Below are 19,739 nucleotides of genomic sequence, written 5' to 3'. Positions count from 1 at the left end.
TTTTGGCAAGTGATGTTTTGGCCTTTGTTTCTACCTTCAGTCTCTTCTCTGTGACTCAAATCCAAAGTCGCCTGAGGCCGCTCGCATGTTCAGTGAGACCAAGCGCGAATACAATTACAACTGCTGCAAAGTTGGTGAGATAGTGGAGCAGAGCTGGACAGCTGACTTAAGACACGGAAACCTTTCTTTCAGAGATGTTAGGGTAGGGACTAGGGAGTCAATCTAACATCTGTAGCTTTGTAATAACATAGAAATATGGATCATTGGGGGTTCGGTTCTGTAATGGGATCTGCCATCAACCTGCCGCTGGTTCGGCTTCATAGTACCTGTTTAACTTCTCCTCCAATGTAAACACTATGCAATGTTATAATTCTTTGTATGCAAGTAGTGTTATAGTTGATTTTCTCTCAATGAATATTCCTATGGCTGCTCATAATTAAGGAAGATTCCATTTAACTGAAACTTTATTTAGTTCTCTTCCTATAATCCTAGTGTTGTGGTGTTATGTCAATCTCAGGCGCAGGAACTTAGTTTTTAGAATCTGCAGGTAGGATAACTATATATGATTTATGTTCATTAAAAGAAATCGTATCTGTCGCTTTCCTTCATAACAAAAAGGAAAAGAAAAGAAATCTCCTCTAGTATTGAAGCAAGAGATTGAGTTGCGTTTGTCTACTTTTGAGGTAGGTAGTTATTCCAATACCAGTGGCAGTGAGAGTTTTAAAATTAAGGAAAGCCGTCTCTCCCTCCGACGATAGAATAAAATAAAAACGAAGAATGCCTTCCATCTCTCTCTTCCTCCTTGCGCGGCCTTCTGCTCTCCTATCTCCGCCCTTCGCAATCGCCACCCTCGCCTCATCCTCTCGTCATCATCGCCTCCATCTCCCCAGAAGGTAGTACACCTCTCTTTCTCTCTCTCTCTTCTTTATCATTATTGTGTTTCCAAATTCTTAATGTGACCCTTAGATGTTCGATGTTTTTTCTCTGAGAAGTTTTTCTTAGTGTTATCGTTAGTTGGTTTTCTATATCTGCTGTTGGATCTTGCCGTCAGTTTTTTTGTCGCGAATTTGTTGTGTCGTTTATGCTTGTAGGTTTATATGTTGTTCACAAAGCGTACGCTTTTTGTTTTCTTCTTTTTCTAGTTCCAAGTATTACAAATGCATTTGATATGATTTCGTTGCTTCCTTTGCTAAGTTAGTCCTCCATTTTGTCGAATCGATGAAGAAGTCTCTTTGTTGCCATGACACACATACGTACATGTTACAGGACGAGAAACTATTAAGTAGGACGAAGTATCTGGTAGCCAAGTTTCTATATCTTGCTGCAGTAACCAATCTGTACCATACTTATGTTTCTAGAAGTAGATTTTACCATTTCTGTGTGTTTTTCTTCTTTCTCTCAATACAAGCAATTATGTCTTCCAGGAATATGGCTTCACATATTATTGGGTATCCTCGAATAGGACCAAAGAGAGAGCTTAAGTTTGCGTTGGAATCCTTTTGGGATGGGAAGAGCAATGTAGATGATTTGAAGAAGGTTGCTGCAGATCTCAGGACTTCCATCTGGAAGCAAATGGCAGATGCTGGGATTAAGTACATTCCAAGCAATACTTTCTCATACTATGATCAAATGCTTGACACAACGGCAATGCTTGGTGCCATTCCCTTGAGATATGGGTGGAATGGTGGTGAGATTGAGTTTGAGACCTACTTCTCTATGGCTAGAGGAAATGCATCTGTACCTGCTATGGAGATGACCAAGTGGTTTGACACTAACTAGTAAGTGATTTCAATTTTCAACTTCTACGGGTGCCCAAATTATGTTAATTTTTATCATGTAGATTTGTCTAGGACAAAATTCACCAACTTGATTCTTTGGTGTTGTCTAATTAGCCACTACATCGTCCCTGAATTGGCTCCGGATACAAAGTTCTCTTATTCTTCTCATAAGGCAGTGTCAGAGTACAATGAAGCAAAGGCAGTAAGGCTCTCGATAAACTCTCCTATAATATTCTGCTATTAAACTTTGCAATGTTTGGAAGGTGGTCAGACATGTATAGCCCTCCTTTGCACTGTACTGTCAACCATGATAGCAACTAGTATTTCAAGCTCAAGTCCATTATTAGAGATGGTTAATGCTGGTCAGTTTTGATCGAATAAATAAGATGCCCATCTACCAGAAATTCTAATACAAACGAAATAATATAATCAGAGAGATAAAAATGTTTAAAGTTCCATGTCGTCCTCCCAAATCATTTTTGTTTTGTTTTCTGCTATTATTCTGCTGTTTTAAGTACCTGAAATTTTGAAGTGACCTTTTACATGCACAAATTATATGATGTGATAGGGATAACTTCTTGAGACGTCAAATTCTCAAAAAACCTAGGTATGACAAATTAGTTGCGACATATATGTGAACATTGATATGGCAAATTCTCACTACTCTTTCATGATATGTTCTATTGAATTAACATATTACCTTGTAGTATATGATGCTCCTATTTGGTACTCTTAGTGAAATGATCACGATGACATTTTTTTTTTTGTTTGAGTTGAAATCTTTTGCTCATTTCATTTTCTATCTGGATGCAGCTGGGCATTGATACAATTCCGGTGCTTATAGGACCTGTCACATACTTGCTGCTGTCAAAACCTGCTAAAGGGGAAGATAAATCCTTTTCTCTTCTCTCACTTCTTGGAAATGTCCTGCCTGTCTACAAGTAAGGATTATTACTACATGCTTTGTTGGATGGGTTATATACTTGAATTTTGATCATCAGTCAATATTCATGTCAGGGAAGTTATTGCAGAATTGAAGTCATCAGGTGCTTCATGGGTCCAGTTTGATGAGCCTACCCTTGTATTGGACCTTGACTCTCACCAACTGCAGGCATTTAGCAAAGCCTACTTAGAGCTAGAGCCATCTTTATCTGGCTTGAATGTGCTCATTGAGACCTACTTTGCTGATGTTTCTTCTGAGGCTTACAGGTATGCTATTTCACATGTTTTCTTATTGAACCAAATTATATATGTCTAATGAAAAAAGAAAACAAAATGCTTGACTAGTACTTTTGCCTCAACAGAACCATCACTACATTGAGTGGTGTGTCTGGTTTTGGGTTTGATCTTGTTCGTGGATCCAAGACCCTGGACCTAATTAAAAGTGCAGGTTTTCCATCTGGCAAGTATCTTTTTGCTGGAATTGTAGATGGAAGAAACATCTGGGCAAATGATTTAGCAGCCTCCATGAAGATGCTTAATTCCCTTGAGGCTGTTGTAGGCAGAGGTCATTATTACCTCATTAAACTATACCTTTTCTAAGCAGTTCATCTTATTCCTTTATGCTATTTCATTTTGCTTTGCAGACAAGCTTGTGGTCTCAACGTCCTGCTCCCTTATGCATACTGCTGTAGATTTAGTAAATGAGGATAAGCTAGATAATGACATCAAGTCTTGGTTGGCTTTTGCGGCACAAAAGGTGTTTGAAGTGAATGCGCTGGCCAAGGCATTAGCTGGCCACAAGGATGAGGTATGATCTTTTATAGTTAAAGACCTGGTAAGGGTGGTGACTGGCTCTCTCTCTCTCTCTCTCTCTCTCTCTCTCTCTCTCTCTCTCATTATAGGTGGTTTTTCATGTATACTATCACTCTCCTACAATTTTGTCAAACCAATTTTGCACATGCAGTCTGGTTAATGACTTAATGTCTAATTGACAATATCTAACCATTGTATTTCTGATTTTCTCCATAGGCGTTCTTCTCAGCAAATGCTGCTGCACAGGCTTCAAGAAAGTCATCCCCCAGAGTGACCAATGAAGAAGTTCAAAAGGCTGTAAGTAATTGAAAATATATAGGAGCTCATTTCTAATGTCAAACATGTGGGCCTCCACGTAATTTTAACTACGATGTTGGATCCCCAGGCTTCTGCACTGAAAGGCTGTGACCACCGCAGGGCTACAAATGTTAGGGCCCGATTGGATGCACAACAAAAGAAGCTAAATCTTCCTATCCTTCCTACCACTACCATTGGTTCATTCCCGCAGACAATGGATCTTCGGAGGGTGCGAAGAGAACACAAGGCCAAAAAGTGGATTCCTCTCTCTTTGTTATTTGATTATGGTTTTCTTACTGTGTGCTGTATTCTCCTAATCAACGTACTTTGCCACAGGATTTCTGAAGAGGAGTATGTGAAGTCCATCAAGGAGGAAATAGGCAAAGTTGTTAAGTTGCAGGAAGAACTTGACATTGATGTCCTTGTCCATGGGGAACCTGAGGTGAACTTAACTGCTTATGTTGCCATAGTTATAAGTCATTGTATCTTTGTTTGATAGAATCACAGATGGTGATAGCCTGGTTTGCTTATGATGCAGTCTCTCTTTTGCAGAGAAATGATATGGTGGAATACTTTGGGGAGCAACTATCTGGATTTGCTTTCACAGTCAATGGTTGGGTGCAATCTTATGGCTCACGATGTGTTAAGCCACCCATCATCTATGGTGATGTGAGCCGTCCCACGGCTATGACTGTGTTCTGGTCAACAATGGCCCAGAGCATGACCTCACGTCCCATGAAAGGAATGCTGACAGGCCCAGTAACAATCCTCAACTGGTCTTTCGTCAGAAATGACCAACCAAGGTTAGCTCTTCTGCTTTGATAACAATCATGTATCCTCTTGTAAATGTTGTCAAGTCCTCAATGACTTTGTCGAATTTTTATACTTATCATTAACTAATCAAATTGCATCTATTAGATTCGAGACTTGCTATCAGATAGCTCTTGCGATCAAGAAGGAAGTGGAAGATTTGGAAGAAGCTGGTATTAAGGTATGGTTCTTTTCTGAAAAACACTTTTTAAATAATAAATGGAAGATTATCTCAGCTTCTTTCCTTTTGTGGGGATCGTCCAGGTCATCCAAATTGATGAAGCAGCTCTCAGAGAGGGGTTGCCTCTCCGCAAGTCTGAGCAGGCCTTCTATCTTGACTGGGCTGTTCATGCATTTAGGATCACTAATTGTGGTGTCAAGGATACAACACAGGTTCATCTCTTGCTTTTGCTTCCTATGTATGCTTTAAAAAACTGTGAGGCTGTGACAGCCCTCATAACATTCTTGTTTTTTATGATCATGGTCCTATTTAGATACATACGCACATGTGTTACTCCAACTTCAACGACATTATCCATTCAATTATAGACATGGATGCTGATGTGATTACCATAGAGAACTCCCGCTCTGACGAGAAGCTCCTCTCAGCCTTCCGAGGGGGTATAAAGTATAGCGCTGGCATTGGCCCTGGGGTGTATGATATCCACTCTCCTAGGATTCCGTCGATGGAGGAGATTGCAGATCGGATTTACAAGATGTTGGTAGTTCTTGAGACGAACACCCTATGGGTGAACCCTGACTGTGGTCTCAAGACGCGCAAATACTCTGAAGTGAAGCCTGCCCTCACAAACATGGTGGCTTCAGCCAAGCTACTCAGGAAGCAGCTGGGCAGTGCCTAGTAACGCGCTGCATTCCTACATACCTCCTACTTTGCTCGCCATTACTACATAATCTTTATACAGGTTATCCAGTGTTGTTTGCTGTAGTAGTTTATGTAGTCGTACTCCTGAATGTAATATTCCGTATCAGCAGCACTAACTGGTACGACATTTTTTTTTCTATAATTTTGGTTCAATCTTGTCTGTTACATCGTGCAGACATCAGCAATTTATCCTACTTGATAGTTAAATTATTATGCTAAGTGTACTCGTGCAAAACTAGAGTATGTGATATTGCTTCACAACATGCTTGTTTGTTTTAGCAGATCAATTCTTGAGCATAACGTGACAATAGTTCATTTCTCCCAACAAAAATAAAAAAAGAAGAGAGAGAAGTCTTCTGCGTAATAATGTAATTTAGCTTTGCATTAATTGCTCATGCGTGACATCTTTGTGTAATTTCTTGTCATCTTAAACAGGCAACAAATCAACACCTTTTGTTTGCACTTCTGATGTTATCTACTGACTGTAGGAGTAAAATATGCGGACAAAGTCACGATCCCACTATACTCAATTACACAAGTTACGTTTCTGACCAACAACCAAACAACCATAAGATACAAACCGACGCAGAGAAAAGAATAAGGGAACCCAGCCATGGGATCCACAGAAAGGAAAAACAAAATTGCCTTTTGTCTAACACTACCTCTAAGAGCATTTACATCAAAACTCCAGCAACATTATCAAGTGCCTTCTTTGCAATCTTATATTTGCCAGCTGTAGACTTTCCGGTGCCTGCAGCAACAACATACTGCTTGATGAAGAAAACGAGGCTGCTTCTCAGCATTTCAAGCTCTGGGAGTGCAGCTATGCGGGTAAATATGTTCCAGACAAGGGCATCGCCATTCTCAAAGATAGATTCAAACAGCATTCGAAAATGCATGACTGTTTTTGGAGTCAGATGCTTAGGATTTGCAAAATCTACAGTCTTTAGAATGGCAAGGGAGAGTGAGAAGCGTGCTAGCATCTCTGCAACAAATTTTGCAAGGTTCATTGATCGCTGCAGTTCCATGTTTTCAAGTTCTTTAAAGTGATCCCATATGCAGTACTGGTGTTGCAAACCAGAAAGAAGAGATTTAGAAACCATGAAGAAATCAAGAAAGCAACTGCTAGAGGCTTATCTTCATTAAAAGACCCAACAAATAGGCATACACATGTAGAGATAGATATATGCAAATGTTAAGTCTGGCTGGGAAATGAGAGACAGTACCAGACAGACGTCTCCTTCAACAGATAAAGCAATCTATAACACATCAAAGGATATTAAGCATGACATAATTTGTTGATTGTAAACATGAAACCTGTGCTTTTTGCTTGTAAAAGTCAAGACTTCATGACAGACAACTTCACCAGCCTACATTCACCAGAGCTGCCAAGGACTTGAGCATCAGTATGCTGCTTAAAACTTCTTGTGCTGGTGGGAAAACAGCATCGTAAATAGGTCACAAAATAGGACCATTTTGTATCACTCTGTGCTGCCCAAAACATTAGGTTTTGAATCAGCAAGAGTTGGCATCATGCAGCACAATATCGAAACAGAGTCCTAGGTGGCATAGTGTTTAGTTATAGCACAATGGCCACTCTGACCGGCAAAGCATGGTAGGTGGTACTTCCCGGCCGGCCAAGCTGTGGGACAAAGCGTGCCAGGATCTAAAATCCTTGACCCTAGCTGTCCACATGTATAATTACATCAAGAAAGAAATCCTGATGCAAGTCTAGTTCTAGAACATGGCTAATTATGAGTTATGATAGCATATAAGAGCAACATGATTAAATGAGTAAAAGCTCGTCAAATGTCACATATGAATTGATCTACTTCATTTTACTTAATTTAGAAAGAAGGCCAACTTGGTAGGATAAATTTTGCAAGAAGAAACTTCCAAATTTAAATTTAGTTCTTCAAAGAGATAAAGTATGGGACACTCCAATTGGAAGAAAATAATACCAAGACGTCAGCCCAAGTATGCAATGCAACATTACTTCGAAAAAAATTCAGCACAAATCAGGTGTATCCAAATCATAACAATACTACTCTAATCCCTGATCCAACTGCAAGAAGTAATTATTTCAACCAAACAATTGTAAAAACTAAGAAATTATCTTCATCGACAGGGAAGAATAGTCTAGATACCTGTAGGCTGAACTTGTGATTTTTGTCATGGCTACATAACTTGGAAGCCAAGACAGTATAATACTTATTAAACATCTTTTCTTGCAAACAGCAATCAACAAGGACCCTCATGATTTCCCGATCCTGCGGCTCATCATAAATAAAACAAAATCAATATTGAGATGAGAATAACCAAGAATAGACAAATTACATAGTATGCATAGTGCAAGCACCTGCTTCCCAGAAAAATCCAGCCTCAGAAGTTTCTCAAAAGCATCTATGTAGTCTTCCCCACTCATAATTATGCAAAAAATTGCTTTTCGAAGGTCGGTGTTCATTCTCTGTGCGGCTGCAAGTTGAACCAACTTTTGTGCCTCTAAAACCTCCTTGCTAATTGTAGTCACACCATCTTCAACATTTTCTATTGTTGAGACAACATCCCCTGACAACCACCACTGCCCTTTCTTTTCCAGATCAAGCAGCTTGCTCCACTTGAGCCCCCGCAAAAGAATATCTTCTGCCTTAAGCTGCAGAAACTAAAGCCATCAGAGTAGAGACAGTGTTTTGGACATGACAATGATATCTCACTTCCAATTCTCCACAGATGTTAAGACGTTAAAGGAAGATCCATTTCTAGAGAAACCAGGCTGCAAAGCATTCTTAAATCCAATATACCCACATATACTATCATGAAATTACAGGTATTACCCATGAGAACAGCACCTCTACTCTTATAGCTTGCATGGTTCAGTTGACAGAAAACAATGCATGATTCTCTGGCACACATAAATTATTGTATGTATAATACATACTAATTATGCTGTGACAATGTTTAAAAACAAAAGGTGTAATATGATGGACCTTTTGTAGCCACTTTTTTATCCGTGTATGATGCACAGGATCCTCTTTAGCCCTTCTCTTATTGTTTTTAATATCACATATTGTCTCAAGCATGAATTCCATCTGTACAGAAATCAATCCAGAAAATCAATAATATATTCAAGATACTACAGTTTGGAACGAGAATATGAAATATAAGCAGCTTACCCGTCTACAGTTTATCTTTCCTTCTCCTGCAGAAAGAGATTTCAACTCATTCACTCTATTCTGAATACTAAGGACAAAATCTTTCATGGCAATGGGATCTTCGCCCCTGAGCTTCATTCCACAACCTGTTTCAGTTCAAAAGTTACCACAACAGAAACTTACTGATAATAACTTTCAGTGAGGAATAACTGCACCATCAGATTTTCCAATTAGTGTAGCAATTAACGTTTATCAATAAGCAAGGTCGTGGAGAACTCAAGATCATACTCTGTAAGATTGTCAAGATTGTTGAGACGTCCAACTCCGTCAAGCGCTTGCTCAACTCAGAAAGAAGGTCAAATATGAGATCGCTGCATATTAGGAAAAAGGTCAATAATTAGTACAAATATTACTAGACTGCTCCAGCATAATAACTTCCGACAGTCTGCTGCTTCCAAAAAAAAAAAAAAAAAAAAAAAACTGTTGAACAGAATCAGATGTCAGTATATGCACGTATTTACATTAAAATACAGATTTTTTTTAACACTTGGAATTTTCTCAATATCTACTTGGATAACTGAATCGACTTGGCATGAGAATAATATACCACCTCTCAGTAAGTCAAAATTTACCGATGACATTTTACAAAGTTCTAATGTTTTTTGCATGCTGAAGCTTCATTCTTCTCAATAGACATTGCCTTGATACATATGCCAGTCAATGATGTCAAAAAGTAATACATATGTGTAAGATCTCCTATTGTACAACTATTGCAAGCTTGCAATACTAAAGAGATGCAAATTGTGTTATTTATATCTCACACCTTGAACAGACACCAAATATGCACATGTAGGACAGTAACAAGGTGAGATTTCGCAAAGATAGGCCATCTTCCTTCAAGTATTCAACCTACGAACAAAGGAATGTGTTCATTAGGAAAGGCTCAGAAGTTACTCCATGATGAAACATTAATACAACGTATTAATTTTTCCATCAATAAAATGTAGTGGTTCTTACAATATTTGTAACACCTTAAGAAGACCAAAATGGAAAGCAGCAAAATTGTAAATGATATTACATTATAAATAGGATAAAATGAACATTATTGTGCACTCTGAACATACTATAGATCTTTGACACAACTGTTGAAGACAAAGCTGCTTAGGTACAAGAATACTGTAACTAAAATCACTTCTCACAATGACGAGTGCTCATATTACGTATTTGCCTTATACCTCGAATGATTCAGCAAGAGAAGCAAGAAGCTTTGCACTGAAATCAATGCCAACTAAACATGCCATACCTGCAACAAAAGCTGAAAACACAGCAGCATACCTACATAGATAAATGGTCTGGTATTAATGCTAGAGTTTTCAACACTTTATGAACATAATATAGTGTAAACATTCAAGGTTTAATAAACTTTACATATTCTTCTCTTTGATTTCTGGTTACTAAATTGGTTCTTCAATGACTTAATGATGTAAAATAAATTTTATTCACTGGGTCAATTTAAACAAACAAAATAGGCAAGAACCCTGTCTTCTATTCTAACAAAGTTCTTTCAAGTTTTTCAGCAACTACAGAAGAAAGTCCATGAAGTCCTTCAAGAATTACTTTGACCAGTAAAGAATCCTTGACAGTGATTCCTATTATAAGGTGGGCAAGATATATAACCATGACATCTCATTATCTCCAATATATCAATTGAACTTATATTCACTGAAGGAACAAGAAGCAACAAGCATGTCCCAGTAACTCACTATATCCTTGGAAGATCAAGTTTGGACTTTGGAATATCTTATCATGTATGCCATGCTTCCTTCCCAGGATTGTAATGGAAAATCAGGTTTCAACGGACAGTTGGATATGAATCACCAATCATGTAGCTCATAATTTTTCCACAAGAGCACAAAATCTCAAATAACTTCAAGGCTGTTAGATGCTTATTTTGCAACACAACTTTCTGAGTTGTGGATATATATTTCATAATTGTAAAGTCCATTAAAGTGCTTCAAGTTCCTTGTAGCACTTAATTATATAGAGTGCCTATTATCTATTATCTGCAATTTATGATAAGGTATTCCTTTGATTGCTAGACTAGAGATTTTTTTTATAAAAGAAATGGATTTAGAAATGTAATAATAATGCTTGGACCAGAGATCAAAAGGGTATAAAAGAGCTCTAACTGTTCATTGCCACGAGGCCCTCCTGAACAAGAAGTCACAACCTCTCCACCTATTACTTGACAACCGACACTGCGAGAAACTGACTGTAAGAAAGTTAGGTAAATAAGTAGAGGAGAAAGCTCCTGATTGAAGACACAATAGGAAACTGGGAACAACATAAAAGATTTATTATAGTAGCAGAAATTAACAAAAGTACTTTTACGAATGGACTTACCCGAAAGATTGCAGCAACCTCTTGTGTAATAGACTCCACATTTGACTCAGAAAGCCTATTCAAAAGTCCTGAAACAATTATAACGGTAAGCATTTAATAAATAACAGGAGCCAAATCTCATTGGGAAATACCCAAGTGAACATAAGAAACTCATACCTCTCACTCTGCGGCGAATCTGAGAAATCTCTTCAGATTCAGTATTCGCACAAGCTCGCAGGTTAGGGGGCACATATTTCACACTCACATCCATGACAGGTGGTTCCTCCACATGTTGATCTTCTTCATCTGATTCCTGGAGATACTCGGCTTCTCCATTCTCTGTCTCTGAACCTTCAATATTCACTTCCTCAGCAACCTCACTCTCTTGTCGCTTCTTCTTTCTCTTACGTTTATTTCTATCACTCGATGCAGTAGCATTTATTCTCTCACAAGTGTCTTCCTCCTTTATTTCACCATCTATATCAATGTCATCAGCAAAGACAGAGTCTAGCTCTGAATGGAGTCCCTCAAATAGCATATTTATCCCATCATCAGGGCCACTCAGCCTTCCCTTTTTAACCTTGAGCTTCTTTGAAAGCCTTCTCTCCAAAACTCGATCCTCCTCTATGCTAGCTGCACCTTGTCCCATGTCAATTTCAAGAAACTCTTGGAACTTGGTCTTTGGCTTACCCTCTAGATCTTTCTTCTTGTTCAAACCAACAGGTTTTTCCTTAAATTTCTTCTCCACAACTGGTTTTGGATCCAATGTTGCCTTACTTTTCTTATTCTTACCACTCTAGATTCCATGTATTCCGTATATTAGATTCAAAAGTGACAAATTCTTTAATTTGAAACAATTATTTGATGCATTTAAGTGAGGAAAAAGCGATAAATGATAACCTGATGCTCAACCCAAGAGAGGAATCGGTTTCTGTGCTTCTCCAATCGTGCTTCCTTCCGCTTCTCTCTCCGAGATTTCTCTCCAACTCCCTCTGCAATAAGAAAAGTTTAAGAAGTTGAGTAGGTCAAAGAACAACCACTACAACAACAATAATGAGCCAAAACTGGAGTTACGATGGTCAAATCGGAGAGAAAGAACATAAACTTGTGTTGATTAGTTGCGTACCCATGATCAATTTCTTCACCAAATCTTTGGTTGCTCGTATTCAGGGAAAATCCTTCAAAAACAAACATCCAGGAGAATAGAGAGTAACAAATTTTAGTCAGCTTGATAAATCCCTACCGCGGTTGGGACTCGAGGAAGTGAAAACACTCAACTCTCAACTCTATTAAGATTAAAATGATAAAATAAAATTGTACTTCAATGCTCCTCCTGCATTAACTTACTGCAGACGGCTTGAAGAGGTGCTAACGGTGATGACAGCAATGAAGGGGGTGGAGGAGGAGGCGATGGTAATGGCGTTGGCTGAGGAAGACAGTGAAGGCGGTGGTGCGTAGGCGAGCAAGGGAAAAAGTTGGGTTGGGTTGGAGAAGAAAGACGAAGATGGAGGCGGCGGCGGCCGCGAAACTTGGGCGAGAGAGACAGCGAGAACAAAAATAGCGAAATGATAAGAGAGAAACTTACCAGAGAGAGGGAAGGGCAAGGGTATCTTCCACGGCGTCTCCGTCTCGGCAGGGTGCAGATGGAGGCGGCAGCGAAATCGCACGACAGGAGGAGAGAGAAGAGAGACGGAGGAAGAGTGAGGAAGAAAGGTACGATACGAACAAATACGACGCCCTCAGCCTAAACGGGTCGAGCTTTTAGTCGAGCGGGGATCCGGTTTCGCGGGCGGAGGCTTCAAAGGGCCGGGCCTTTGACTATGGGCTTGGGCTTTGATACTTGTTCTTTTCATCACAATAATAAATTCCCCTTAATTTTTTTTTTATTGCTTATTGCGTAAAATATTATTCACATTGTTGTACAAATAAAAATGCGGGGAGCAATGCATCAAATCCACATATATGACATATGACATATGACATATGTAGTAGAAGAAGCTATCACTGAGCTGATTCAGTTGGCCTGTTCGTTTTGCAGCTGTAATAATACACCCCCAGACTCACCAACACAACAACAACCGCGACTGCGCTCCACATGCTCTGCTTAGGCTTGTAGAAGAAGCTCCATTGCCTCTCGCCTACCATCCTTTTCCTGCCAACGTCGACCTCCGGTGGTTTCGAAGCCTCTCTCTTCTTTCCGGCATCGACTTTTTCATCACCGTTCTCACTACGTTCTTCGCGTTCAACTTTGTTCTTAAAACTATCCTGTGCGTCTTTCCAGCTATCTTTACTTTGATCCATCTTTCTCTCTTCCGTTTTGTGTGCATCTCTTGCAGCATCAGTTGACTCGCTTTTCTTCTCATCGTTAGGACTTGTGGTGGTTGGTTTTGGCTCCATCCGCGCCTCGTTCTTATCATCGGGCATAGGCTTCTGGGGATGCGCACGCCGATCTTGAGCTTTTTCTTCAGTGATGAGCTTGGGCAATGTGATTAAGATCTGACCATTCTCAAACCTTGCACGAATCTCGCCACTGTTGCAGTTCTCTGGAACTTGGAATTCCTTGCGGAAGCGGCTCCACCGGTTGCCAAGCAGAGGCCGCGCGCCGCTGATCCTTAGCTTCCCATAGTTATCGATTTGAACCTTGATGTGCTCCTTCTTAAATCCTACATCCGCAATTAAGTCCGTATAATTCATGCGAACAAATAGGGATAAAAATTAAGAATAAAATAAAATAAAAGGTTGAATTGAATTGAGAATATATATATATATATATAAGCATGTCATACCTGCAAGGCCAATGATGAGGATGTCGGCTGCTTCTTCTTGAACCAATTCATGTGGAGGAATAAAATCCTGGTAGACGCGCTGTCCATCGATGAACGTAGATGCTTCCATGTGAGCTAGCTTCTATATATTTGTTTGCTTTTACTCGGGTCCTGAATACCTAGCTGTAATGTGCTTGTATATGGATGGATATGGAGGTGGAAGAAATGGCTGGTGCTTAATGCATATTTATACTTGCAAAAATGGATGGAGCTGCTCATCTTATTACGTCGCCTTCAAGATATCAGTTATGCTTTGGAACATGGTGAGTGAGATTAGTTGTTTTGGAGGTTAGGTTATACCTTTTCGTTGGTCTTCTCTTGAGATCTCCTTGTAGATGGGGTAAAGGGGAAGGTTCCTTGTTTTTCTTGCACTCATCGACAACTTTTTTAACTATATATATATATAACAATTTGTTGCTTTAACTAAATGGAAACTTAATAAAATAACAGATTAGTCGAGTAATGGATAACTCTGGTCAGTTATCTTAGTATATATTATTCGGAAGATTGTTGACATCAGAATATGTTGAATACTATTCGATAGAGATGGTAAAATTAAAATCTAAAGGGCTGTGTCTGATTAATCCAAGAGACTCGCGTTTGTTAACACAGATGCTCCAAGCAAGAATCGTAAACGCCTGGAAGTCTCGCTGATTAAGCCGATTTCTTCAGTCAAAACTGGAAGGAAGGACAAACTCCGTCTCCACTCTCCTTTCCAGAGCATCAGCGTTTGTCAAGTTTTCGGTTCAAATTGGTAAACGATTAAGTTCTCCAAATTTATCACGTACAATCTACCTCATACATAATCTAGTAAGATATCAAATCAAACTGACAAAGAGATAGATTTTATGTAGGAAAATCTGTCAAACTCTGAAGCAAACATCTCAAGTCAGATGTGGACCGCGTCCATGTATAAAAAATATTACATGTTTCCTGTAACGTCTCTCCCACCAGAACATTGGTACGGATAATAATAAAGATAGTTAGTGGCATTACTCACTCAGCCCAAAAACTTTTTATTCACGCTTCGGCATTCGGGTTATTCTTCCCGCCGAGAACGACATAGACACAAGTGGTCAACCTAACAACGTTACAGCAAACAGCGATTGATGTAGCCCCCACAGTCTATATATATATATATATATATATATATATATATATATCTTGGTAGTATAACCATCGTGTATATTTAATTAGAGCTACTCAACTTTAAAAGAGATTAAAAAGTGCTATGCCAAACAAGTATTCAAAGTTCTTTAATTTATAAATCCTTGTCATCTTATTAATTGGAGATCACATGATTGATGATTCCCAGCCAGGACAAGGCATTCATAGAATATATATTTAATATAAATTACTCCATCCTGCTTAATTTACAGGTTGCGTCGGCTTCGTTGCTCAAACTTTTAATTCAAAAGCAAATCTATCTACTCCGCCTCAAGCAGCCATGGCCTTAGAATGGAATGAATGTAGCTGGAGAACGGAGACCGGTCTAAAACTGAGCTCCTGGAGCCCACCATGTGATGTGGGCTAGCCCAATCATCACCTCTAGGAATTCATCAGACGGTCGAGATGCTCTCTCTCTCTCTCTCTCTCTTGGCGAAGGAGGGTATTCTGGTCATTCCATCCGCCGCTGGGGACGACTTACAGGTCAGTGAGGTCGCCGTCGGGAAGTAAAGAATCTATTGGGTACCCATCCTCAAACCTACCCCCTCAAGCCTCTTTAAATTACATCCGTTTTCCTTCTCCTGCGGCAAAATGAAGCAAGGGTGGCCAAAGGGTGTTTTGGACATTTTAGCCATAGGGAGGTATTTTAGCCTTCCTTCAATCTTCTCCTTTCCGCCAAATAAAAACGCTCCCACGGAGTAGCCGAGAAAGTGACGGAGATCGAAACGCGCGGATCATAAAAAGGACGTCTTATTTTCCCCTTTCTTTCGCTCGTGTTTCTTTATGGAGGTAATTTGAAGAAATAGAAGCCTCTATTTGTTGTTAGTTTTGATGAATCTTATGGAATCGAACTCGATTAGTTGATGGCATCTTCTGTTCTTTCCTTTTTGTTTTGTTTTAATTGGCTTGACAGACCAGAACAGTTCGAGTGAGGAATATCTCAGATCTGGCCGGAGAGAGGGAGATTCGGGAGTTCTTCTCCTTCTCCGGAGAAATCGAGCACGTCGAGATCAAAAGGCGAGTCTCTTTTCCTCTTTCAGTATATCTTTGAAACAATTTCAGGGATTTCACCTTTTATTTTGACCGATATATGACACTCGATGCCGATTTGGGGTTTCTCTACGACTCTCTTGATGTCTCCTATCGATGGAGGTTAGGGTTCAGAGCTCCTCTAACATTTGTCGTGGTTTTTGGCGGCAGTGATGATGGAGGAAGTGGGAGGACTGCATTTGTTACGTTTAAAGATCCAAAAGCGCTTGAGATCGCAGTGCTGCTGTCGGTAGGTCCACTCTTTTCCTTAACATTTTGTTCCAATGGATTTCTTCGTGACATTCTCTGGATTATTCAAGACACTACAAGTTAATTTCCGAAATTTGGATCTACGTATACTACTTGTGTATATAGATTTTATACTCGTAATACCTTTCCTTTTTGACGGAAAAGAAACAGCATATTATGTCTGCCAGTATAGTATAGCATAGATGAAGCTGATGCCCCTTTTGCTTCGCTTTCATCACTCCTCCACGCTAATTATGTCAAACATCTAGCTCAGTTAGTAGCCTAAGTTTATATATATATATATATATATATATATTTTATAAAATTTTAAAAAAAAAAAAGGTATTTCTTTGATTTATGATGTTTCTCTAACTTGTTATTTGATGCCTTTATGTTAAAATTCGACTTTCTAAAGAGAGACACGGTTATTTGTGCTAGACCTTGTAAGTTCAATAGTTATGTTCGTGAATCTTGATGAAGTTTTCAAAAAGGTTAATGTTCCTAAACCGGAAATGCAAATGTTATTGTACTGCAAAACAAGGATCATGAGCATGCCATAAATGTAGTTCATTTGTTTGCCTTTTCATTAAGCTGACTGCTCGATGGTATTGTAATACTGTTTTAGAGGAACAGGTTATAGTGGTATCAGTTTTTGTACTGGAAGTCCCTTCCGACAATGTTTTCATGTAATCACAGCATCATGCATATTCTGGTGAGGCACTCTTGCGCACAGTTGATTTTAGTTGGAACAATAGAACATTTAGAAACAATTGAAGTTAGACTAGGGCATGTGGAAACATCTATGTAAATTTTGGAAGTTAGCATTTTCATTTTCCAACAGGAAACTAGGTTTCAAGATTCAAATTATTTGACAAAACATGTAGATTGAAAGTTCATCTGGACTTAGCCTGAAGACCAGATGTTCAGATGGTGTTCCAATCATACCAAAACTTGATGGTCTTACCCAAAAGGGTGTGAAGATGAATTAACAGAGATGCATTGATTTGGTGATGACCATTACCCCCTGTTTTGTTGCCCTAGTGTCTCTTTAGGTTGGAATGGAAATGGCCGTATACTGCATTTTCACAATTTACCAAATCATAATGGTTCTTGTTTGAGTTTGAACTGCCTATTGGAAAGCAATGTTGCTGAAGGCTTTGATTGTTTCTTCACACTGATACTATTTACCCTGATTTGCCTTGTGCAGGGAGCAACTATCGTAGACCAGATCGCGCATATAGCACCTGCAGAAAATTACATTTATATCCCTATAGAAGATGAGGTAACGAGCTAATTTTCAGGTTAATTGGCTTAATTGCCTCATTTTTGTTTCTCTAACCTCTGTATATTCTTCAGCAATTCATGGTAACTGATGTAACAAGCTCAGTTTCTGCTGGAAATTTTGTGCCGACTAATGAGGTATCCTTTTGCTTCTACTATAATTTTTCCCTCGTTTCAGAGAATATGTTTGTTGCTAATTATATATTCCTTTTCTTTCACTATGTAGATTAAAAGTAGTCCCATTGGTGGCCGGGTTTATGCCAGTAAAGCTCATGATGTTGTAACGAGTATGTTAGCAAGGGGTTCAGCAATTCGACAAGATGCTGTGAACAAAGCCAAAGCATTTGATGAGAAGCACCGGCTGAGAGCTAGTGCATCAGCAAAGGTTACTTCCTTTGATAGGCGAGTTGGCCTTTCAGAAAAAATAAATGTTGGAATTACAGTTGTTAATGAGAAGGTGAAATCAGTGGATCAAAGGCTACACGTCTCTGACAAAACCATGGCCGCCCTAACTGTAGCAGAACGCAAGCTGAATGACACAGGGACTGCTGTGAAAACCAACAGGTTTCTTCTTATCCATCCTTAACACTCTTCCCCTTTCTTCTGATTAGGCTCATTCTCATAGGTAAAAAATAAGAAAAAGGGAATCTTGAGATAATGAACCAAACTACTCTCGGCAGTATTCTTTTCTTGCTAGACTGCAGATTTTTGCTGGCTACTATATAATTTGCCTCATGCTACTATTTTTGGTTCCCTTGTTGCTATTTACAATAATAAGTACAAATTTCTGAAGTCCACATGGATAAGATAACTCAATCAATTAGTTGATTTGCCTTTTCATGATTTACAGGTATGTAACTGCTGGAACAACTTGGTTAAATGGTGCTTTCAGTAGGGTGGCAAAGGCTAGCCATGTTGCAGGCAATAAAACAAGAGAGAAGTTTCAATTTGCAGTGTCGAACCTAACTGCAAAAGTAAGTTGATAGTTTAGGAATTCTTTTATAGTGGTTTCACTTGCTGTCTGGATGCTCTTTTGAGATTTCAAAACATAATATCGTTATTGAATCCCCAAATAGATTGGAGCTTCTTTCTCTTTCTATATAGTGGCTTTCAGTTTAGAAGTTTTATAGAATTAATTGTTGATGTTCTATGGATTTTGAGAGCGATGGCTTCATCTTTGTTCACATCTGTAAAATTCCTTGAAATTTTGATTCCTCCACTATTCTTCTTGTTAATGAATTAAATTGGTCGTGAAGATACCCATCTTAATCTCATCTCATTTATTCTGATTCCCTGTGGGATTTGACTTTGTAAGTTGAGCTAGGATCCATCAAAGTTGGGAAATCTACAACATTGGCAAGGGAGTGATTGCAATCCTCAATGCATTTGTTGCAATCTCCAAATTTTGTCTGCCATTTAGCATGTTAAGCTCACTTTTATCTCTAGAATATGAGGTCCTCAGATCCAATAGGATTCGCCCTTCAAGTTTCAGTGGGAGGTGGATGAACAATCATCTAGGGTTGGTCAATCCATTCGTGGAGCCTTCTCTTTGAAATCCTAATATCCTACTATGAATACTTCTATCCTCTGGCCTCTTGCAAGTTGTCTGACTTCGTTATTGTGCGCACAGGATCCAGCCGTTGCTGCATAAAGAAAGTTAATTTGGCATGGGATGAAGCTTTATTTCATTGTTATGAGACATTCGATCGACTCCTTTACAACCAGTGTGCCTTGTTGGTTACATTAGATAAAGAATTTTAGCTTGTAACTACCCCCCCTTCTTTTTTAGCCTTTCCTTGTCAATTTTTCCGGTGTGTGTATCGAAGTGAGTGATAGTGCCAGCTTTGGGTAAAATGTGCAGCTTCTTGTATTCCGTCTTGTAATGGTGGACATTCTTTTTAGGGTGTTCTGATAGCATAATGCTTTCCAAACATGCGTTGTTGTGCACGTCTTTCGAGCTGATTAGCTTCTGTTTGGAATGCAAACGATTGGGCATTTCACTTTGTTAATATTGATCAGTGCAATGTAACAATCTAGTTTTAAGCGGTTAACAGGCGAAAACTCAAGCCGAAGGAATTGAGGGAGCACTCTTTTCCTCTATAACAATCATAATAGAAAAACTAACGGCCGA

General features: G+C 39.1%; 4 protein-coding genes across 5 annotated transcripts; 2 read left to right on the top strand and 2 right to left on the bottom strand.

Moving 5' to 3' along the window:
* Positions 1–358: 358 nt before the first annotated feature.
* On the top strand, positions 359–5,747 carry LOC140773707 (5-methyltetrahydropteroyltriglutamate--homocysteine methyltransferase 2-like). The gene is made up of 14 exons (XM_073116403.1): positions 359–893; positions 1,425–1,778; positions 1,893–1,980; positions 2,592–2,719; positions 2,796–2,987; positions 3,083–3,285; positions 3,365–3,528; positions 3,750–3,830; positions 3,919–4,085; positions 4,167–4,272; positions 4,383–4,633; positions 4,749–4,821; positions 4,905–5,033; positions 5,135–5,747. The coding sequence occupies exons 1-14, from the start codon at positions 778–780 to the stop codon at positions 5,498–5,500; spliced, it is 2,418 nt and encodes an 805-aa protein (XP_072972504.1). The 5' UTR covers positions 359–777; the 3' UTR covers positions 5,501–5,747.
* Positions 5,748–5,884: 137 nt separating this feature from the next.
* On the bottom strand, positions 5,885–12,794 carry LOC140773724 (uncharacterized). Of its 2 annotated transcripts, none has more exons than XM_073116429.1 (14): positions 12,643–12,794; positions 12,184–12,235; positions 11,958–12,049; positions 11,235–11,853; positions 11,079–11,146; positions 10,865–10,947; positions 9,911–10,010; positions 9,499–9,584; positions 8,964–9,046; positions 8,697–8,821; positions 8,511–8,612; positions 7,883–8,176; positions 7,671–7,793; positions 5,885–6,587 (listed from the first exon to the last, which is right to left on the bottom strand). In XM_073116429.1, exons 2-14 carry the CDS (start codon positions 12,185–12,187, stop codon positions 6,198–6,200), a joined length of 2,169 nt encoding a protein of 722 aa, XP_072972530.1. In that variant the 5' UTR covers positions 12,188–12,235; positions 12,643–12,794; the 3' UTR covers positions 5,885–6,197. The 2 variants fall into 2 exon arrangements, with proteins under 2 accessions (XP_072972530.1, XP_072972531.1); XM_073116430.1 differs by lacking the exon at positions 5,885–6,587 and adding an exon at positions 6,598–7,014.
* Positions 12,795–12,933: 139 nt separating this feature from the next.
* LOC140773725 (uncharacterized) lies at positions 12,934–14,023 on the bottom strand. The gene is made up of 2 exons (XM_073116432.1): positions 13,844–14,023; positions 12,934–13,720 (listed from the first exon to the last, which is right to left on the bottom strand). Exons 1-2 carry the CDS (start codon positions 13,950–13,952, stop codon positions 13,059–13,061), a joined length of 771 nt encoding a protein of 256 aa, XP_072972533.1. The 5' UTR covers positions 13,953–14,023; the 3' UTR covers positions 12,934–13,058.
* Positions 14,024–15,677: 1,654 nt separating this feature from the next.
* Positions 15,678–19,541, top strand: LOC140773640 (binding partner of ACD11 1). The gene is made up of 8 exons (XM_073116301.1): positions 15,678–15,838; positions 15,963–16,066; positions 16,250–16,328; positions 17,535–17,609; positions 17,684–17,746; positions 17,835–18,172; positions 18,459–18,582; positions 19,239–19,541. The coding sequence occupies exons 1-8, from the start codon at positions 15,833–15,835 to the stop codon at positions 19,257–19,259; spliced, it is 810 nt and encodes a 269-aa protein (XP_072972402.1). The 5' UTR covers positions 15,678–15,832; the 3' UTR covers positions 19,260–19,541.
* The last annotated feature ends 198 nt before the right edge of the window (positions 19,542–19,739 follow it).

Source organism: Typha angustifolia, chromosome 13, assembly GCF_048772165.1.
Source record: "Typha angustifolia cultivar Huaian chromosome 13, ASM4877216v1, whole genome shotgun sequence".
NCBI lineage: Eukaryota > Viridiplantae > Streptophyta > Magnoliopsida > Poales > Typhaceae > Typha > Typha angustifolia.
Note: the sequence above shows the minus strand (reverse complement) of the source record. Positions and strands in the feature narration are given on the sequence as shown.

Bases quoted from the DNA above. Each gene is read 5' to 3' on its own strand.
- LOC140773707 (XM_073116403.1), top strand. From the start codon at position 778: ATGCCTTCCATCTCTCTCTTCCTCCTTGCGCGGCCTTCTGCTCTCCTA. The intron at 894-1,424 runs GTAGTACACCTC...TATGTCTTCCAG, and splicing joins CGCCTCCATCTCCCCAGAAG to GAATATGGCTTCACATATTA. The intron at 3,831-3,918 runs GTAAGTAATTGA...TTGGATCCCCAG, and splicing joins ATGAAGAAGTTCAAAAGGCT to GCTTCTGCACTGAAAGGCTG.
- LOC140773724 (XM_073116429.1), bottom strand. The intron at 10,948-11,078 runs GTAAGTCCATTC...ACTTTCTTACAG, and splicing joins AGGTTGCTGCAATCTTTCGG to TCAGTTTCTCGCAGTGTCGG. The intron at 8,822-8,963 runs GTATGATCTTGA...GAACTGAAACAG, and splicing joins AATCTTGACAATCTTACAGA to GTTGTGGAATGAAGCTCAGG.
- LOC140773725 (XM_073116432.1), bottom strand. From the start codon at position 13,952: ATGGAAGCATCTACGTTCATCGATGGACAGCGCGTCTACCAGGATTTT. The intron at 13,721-13,843 runs GTATGACATGCT...TTGCGGATGTAG, and splicing joins CCTCATCATTGGCCTTGCAG to GATTTAAGAAGGAGCACATC.
- LOC140773640 (XM_073116301.1), top strand. The intron at 16,329-17,534 runs GTAGGTCCACTC...TGCCTTGTGCAG, and splicing joins AGATCGCAGTGCTGCTGTCG to GGAGCAACTATCGTAGACCA. The intron at 18,173-18,458 runs GTTTCTTCTTAT...CATGATTTACAG, and splicing joins ACTGCTGTGAAAACCAACAG to GTATGTAACTGCTGGAACAA.